General features: G+C 31.6%; 1 protein-coding gene across 1 annotated transcript; it reads right to left on the minus strand.

Moving 5' to 3' along the window:
• Positions 1 to 3,735: 3,735 nt before the first annotated feature.
• Positions 3,736 to 4,680, minus strand: LOC114084158 (olfactory receptor 8J1-like). Its single transcript, XM_027925329.2, has one exon. The coding sequence runs from the start codon at positions 4,678 to 4,680 to the stop codon at positions 3,736 to 3,738; it is 945 nt and encodes a 314-aa protein (XP_027781130.2).
• Positions 4,681 to 5,800: the final 1,120 nt, after the last annotated feature.

Raw genomic sequence — 5,800 nt, forward strand, 5'->3', positions numbered from 1 at the left:
GGAGGAGGCAAGTGGGTATGAATGATGGTGGAATGAGTTGGACATCATTACCCTAAATACATGTACAAAGACATGAATGGTGTGAAAATACTTTGTGTACAATCAGTGACTTGAAAAATTGTGCTCTATATGTGTAATATGAAATGAATTGCATTCTGCCATCATGCATAACAAATTAGAATAAATGAATTATTAAAGAAAAAGAAATAAAGATACAAGGTTTATTGATTTTTGAGAGTTTTGTAATAAAATAATATGCAACTACAAACAATGTAAATTTATTTTCTTACAGTTAGGAGCCTCAAAGTCCAAGATCTAGATGTCTGTGGGTTTGGTTTCTCATCTGCCACTCCTTGGCCTACAGATGGCCACCGCCTCAGCTGTGCCCTGGAGTGGCTGCTCCTGGTCTGTGTTTGTGTCTGCTGCATCTCCCTCTCTGCCTTCATCTCCTTTTATTATAAAGGAACCACATGTATTGGATTACATCCCTTTTCAGTACAGATATTTAGGGTTTTCTATTAATTTATGCAAATTTGGGGCAGACTATATTCTTACCATTATCAAAGGGATTAATAAATAATTTAAAATAGAAGGGGACTTTGCTAGCACAATGATGATACTCTAAGATGGACTGAAAAACATAAGTCTTTCAAATCTCTCATCTCAGGTTTAAAAAAAAAAAAGTAAAGACAGGCATCTTCAGGAGTAAACCTGCTCATGCAAACCTGTTCTGATGAGTATTACAGTTATTAAAATAGAGAAAAAATCTTCATAGTATCATTATTCAATACATCCAAACACTGGAAACTAAATATATACTTTGGAAATTTATTTAGTAAAATATAGTCATGCATAGTGAATATTCTTTTAAATGGATCATGTTTTACTGCACGATCTCATGTTTATGTGAAATCTGAAAACAAATTAAACTCACAAAGTGTGGATTGGCAGTCTCAAGGTGCAGGGGTGGGGGTATTTTGAATATTTTGAACATTGAGGAAAAATCTTCAGTTATGGGGGACAATTAAATCTGTAGAGCTAATGTCCAGCATGGTGGCTGTACATAGTTTACTCAGACCAATACTTGACATTAAGCTAATAGCAGATACTAAATTTTCTTAACATACTACCTGAAAAAGTTTGCTATATGAGGTGACAGATATGCAGAAAGGACTGATCATCATAAACATGGCTTACACTTTATATATATACTATTTTCTCATATATTTATCTTTTAGTTTTAGGTGGACACAATAACTTTATTTTTGTGTGTCTTGAGGATCAAACCCAATGACTCACACCTACTAGGTGAACACTCTACCACTGAGCCACAAACCCAGCCCAATAATAATTAAAACATCTTAAAAATTAAATAAAAGTATCATATTCTATTGCTTTCTGTCAACATACTAATTACATAGGTAACATTTGAAAAATGCTATTTTTTTCCTAATTCAGAGTATTTTATCATCTTAAATGTTTCCTGAAGTCTTTTTGTCATACATTTTCCCATATCTCAAGCCTAAATTGCTTATTTTTCTCTTTAGAGATTAGTTGGCTTGTTCTAGAACATTATTTAAAAGGAATGACCAGAAAACTTTGTGTGATTAATGCTATTGAAATTAGGCATTTGCTGCCTATTTGGGAGTTCATTTTATTCTGTCACTGAGTAGTATGTAATTTATCCACATGCAATAGTTTAATTTTTATTTGTTGATGAGCAGTTAATTTTTTTTCTTTTAAATTATTTTATACACAACATCATTAACATGAGTGTATGTATATTTTTCTAGACATATTGTCATTCTCTGTAGGTAAAAATCCATGAGGGTAATCTTTGGAACATAATAAGTTAGTTGCATATTTAACTTTATATAATATTGTCCACCTATTTGCCAAAGAAAAGTATTAATGCATGCCAATCAGCAAAGTAAGATAACTTCAGGAATCAGAGGTAGTAACTGATAATTAGTAGTAGCTTGAAACTGGGTCCTTGGATAACAGGGGATTTTTAATTGCACTTCAAAAAGGTGTCCAGGAAAGACATTCTCACTGTTATTGTTATTTCATTTTCCACATCAGAAATGATGTTGGGGACTCTTTGTCATGAGCTTAATGATAATTAATATTTATAGTTAGATTTATGTTTTTTCTATTTTTGTTATATTAACTCATTTTGTTCTTGAATTATAGGTGATAAATATATATGTTGCTAAATATATATGTGTGTTTGTATATGTATACACAAGCATATCTTAATGTCATTGAAATACATGAAATTCTAAAGACATATGTGTGAATATGTATACATAATACATATACATACTATATGTATATATTTTGCAAACATATTAAGATGAAAATATAATCCAAAATAAAATATAAGTCAGTGTGGGACTAAAAAAGATAAGTCAGTTAATTCACAATCACACCCTACACCAAACATTTCTCCTGTTATTTTTTCTCTAAGCCAGAGGAAGATAGACTTTGTAAAAAGATAGACTAAATATGTTAACTTTAATACAACTCTGAATATATATTAATTATAACATTCCTATATCGCTGACTCTAATTTTTCTTAAAGTATTACAGTGTTTTTGTTGTAATTATTCTGACTAAATATTTAGTAATAATATTAAAAAAACTCATTGTCAAAACACGACTATGAGTAAAGAGAATATAGGCATATAATGTTATCATATGTTTTCCAGTTTAATTCTTTGATGTTTGCCAGAATTTATTCTTATAGTCCTATACAGGAATGTTTGTGAAGCTTTTTAAATATGTCTTTATGGCCAGTAATTTATGATTCTGATTTGATTATTCTCAAATATAGCCTGGTTCTCCACCACATATTTAAGGTTGGATACAACAGATTTTGGTGTATGCTTACAGATCAAGGAGTTTCCATAAATAAAGCAAAATCATTGATGAATTTATTTTTTTCCTCTAATGATGTAAGGAATGTAGATGAAGATAACCCATTAAAGTCCAGTAATACCACAGTAAAAGATATTAATTTCAAAAAATATAAAATTATATACTCAGAACAAAGAAAAAGAAAAACCTTTAAAGAATGTATCAAGCATATAAATCAAATTTCATGAAATTATATTGTATGTTGGGATTTACTTTTAAAATTGTACATAACATTACTTGGAAGCATTAAATGCTACCTATTAGTAGAATTCAGTTATTCATTCCAAATACATTAAGAAAAAGACAGGGAGTTTTAAATAGAAATATCAGTTCAATTTTGATAACATATAAAAATTACATTATTTATCTGTAATTACAATTAGTCAAAGTGCAGTGATCCATTATATCAATTATACTCAGAAGAAACAACAACAAAAGCCAAGAACAAACATGATCAGCTTTATTCCTCTTTTCTGTATGCCTTTATTTTCTGTATGCCTTTATTCATTTTAAATTTGTTTAACTTTTTGAAACATATATCTGCCTGGACTCTGCAGAACTTTCATTTATTTATTTTTTTTCACATTGGTGACCAGCTCACTTGCAAGCAGAGTTATGGAATAATATCTGTGTTTCTATGTTACCTTCACAACTTAATAACCTACAGTTTATTTTTTAATTTAATAACCTTTGCATCCTAGATCCTAGACCCTCTTATTTTTCCTAGAAATATCTTTAAATTTTCAGCACAATTACATAACAAGATTACTAAGGTAATCATATCTTTCTCTTTATTTACCTACAAGTTCATAAACTTCATTGTTTAAGGGACCAGAATGGATTTGTCATGAATCTCCTTAAGGCAGCCTTCACATCCTTGTTCCTCAGGCTGTAGATCATGGGGTTCAGCATGGGGATCACCAGGGTGTAAAACACAGATGCCATTTTATCAGTGTCCAGGGAATGACTGGTTCGAGGCTGCAAATACATGAACAGCAGAGTCCCATAGAAAACTGTGACTGCCATCATATGTGAAGCACAGGTGGAAAAGGCTTTTTTCCTTCCCTCTGATGAATGCATCCTTAGAATAGACAAAACAATGTTGAAATAAGATACTAGAACTATTGTTATAGAAAAAAACAAAGTTGTTGCTGCAGATACAAAGATTATTGTTTCTGGAATGTAAATATCAGAGCATGACAGGGCTAACAGAGGGACACTGTCACAGTAAAAATGATTGATGACATTGGAAGCACAATAAGACTCAGAGAATACCAAAGATGAAACCACAATAGCTGTGGAAAAGCTATACAGGTAGGTGAGTGAAACCAGCAGTTTGCAAGTCTGCCGAGATACCACCACCATGTAGAGCAGGGGATTGCAAATGGCCACATAGCGGTCATAGCCCATCACTGCCAGCATGAATACCTCAGCTATGATAAAAACGAGGAATGCTCCCAGTTGGGTGGCACATTCATAGTATGAAGTGGTTTTCTTACTTACTAAGAAGTTGACCAGCATTTTAGGGGCAATGACAGTAGAGTTTCCTAGGTTGATGACAGCCAGATGTCGGAGGAAAAAGTACATGGGGGTCTGAAGTTGAGAGTCAACAGTGGTGAGGGTGATGATGCCCAGGTTCCCCATCACGGTCAGCCCATAGATGAACAGGAAGACAAGAAAGAGAGGAATCTGCAGCTCTGGAAGATCTGAGACTCCTGTGAGAATGAACTCAGTCACCTGGGTGAGATTTCCAGGATCCATGAGTGCAGTGGAATTCATCTGTTTGTAGAATAATAATAATAATAATAATAAATAGTTACAAGGTTAAGAATTTTTTATAAACTTATTATATATAATGACAATTCTTTGGGTGAGATTTCATTAAATTATGTTTTAGTCTTGCTCATTGATTAAAAATTTGTAACCATATGGCAAGTTAAAGTATGGTAAATTATAAGGTAGTCCAGGATCATGGAACATTTTGAGGGTTTACTTCTTTGACCCCTAAAGCAATTAATATTGTCCTTAGCTTGCAAACACTGGAAGCCATAATTCATATCATTTCTTTTTCATTGAATAGGAGAGAGCCACCAGGAATTATAACAATAAAAAAATTCAATGATTCTTTGTAATCTATTGATCTGATACTTCTTTTTTTTTCCTCTTTCCCTAGAACAGATGATTCTAGGCCCTATCCTTTCCCATTCTGTGTATTCTGTTTTTCAATTACCATGTTCAATTATTTAAGTGTGTTAACTGTTTTGTTTTCATTTTCCATTTTATTAAATAAAAAAAAAATATCTAGAGATACGATCTAAAACCTACTTTTTAGATGACTAGTTTCTTTTTTCAATCTTTAAAAAAAATAACAGTGTCAATTTTAACATTTTTGTAACTTGTTGACATGATGATTTACTGTGTATTTCTTCCTACCTTTTCCTTCTCATTATTCTTGTTTTCTTGTTCCAGAAGCTGTATAATTCCTCCTATTCTTTCCACTGTTTTATTTTTATCATCATTTTTATTTATTACTTTTACAACGTTTTTTTATAATTTAAAAAAAATATATGTTCTTAATTTTAGTCAAACTCTTTAATTGACCTTTTTCACAATTTGACAGCTATAGTGGTCATAGTAAATATTCTCATGCTATGTACTTGCTCTGATAGTTACAGTGAATATTATCTGCCATGGAATAATATGCTATTTCATATTGTTAAATGTTTTTCTAGATTATTTATCTTAAGAATGATCTCCCAAAGTAAACCAATTAGAGTCCCTTTCCAGTCCCTACTGACAAATGAGTAATGTAAAATAGTAAGACCAGTCATGTGTTCTTACCTAAAGACTTGAAGTTAAGTTCCTGAGAGTAAAGATTATA

The sequence above is a fragment of the Marmota flaviventris genome, chromosome 9 (assembly GCF_047511675.1).
Source record: "Marmota flaviventris isolate mMarFla1 chromosome 9, mMarFla1.hap1, whole genome shotgun sequence".
Classification (NCBI taxonomy): Eukaryota; Metazoa; Chordata; class Mammalia; order Rodentia; family Sciuridae; genus Marmota; species Marmota flaviventris.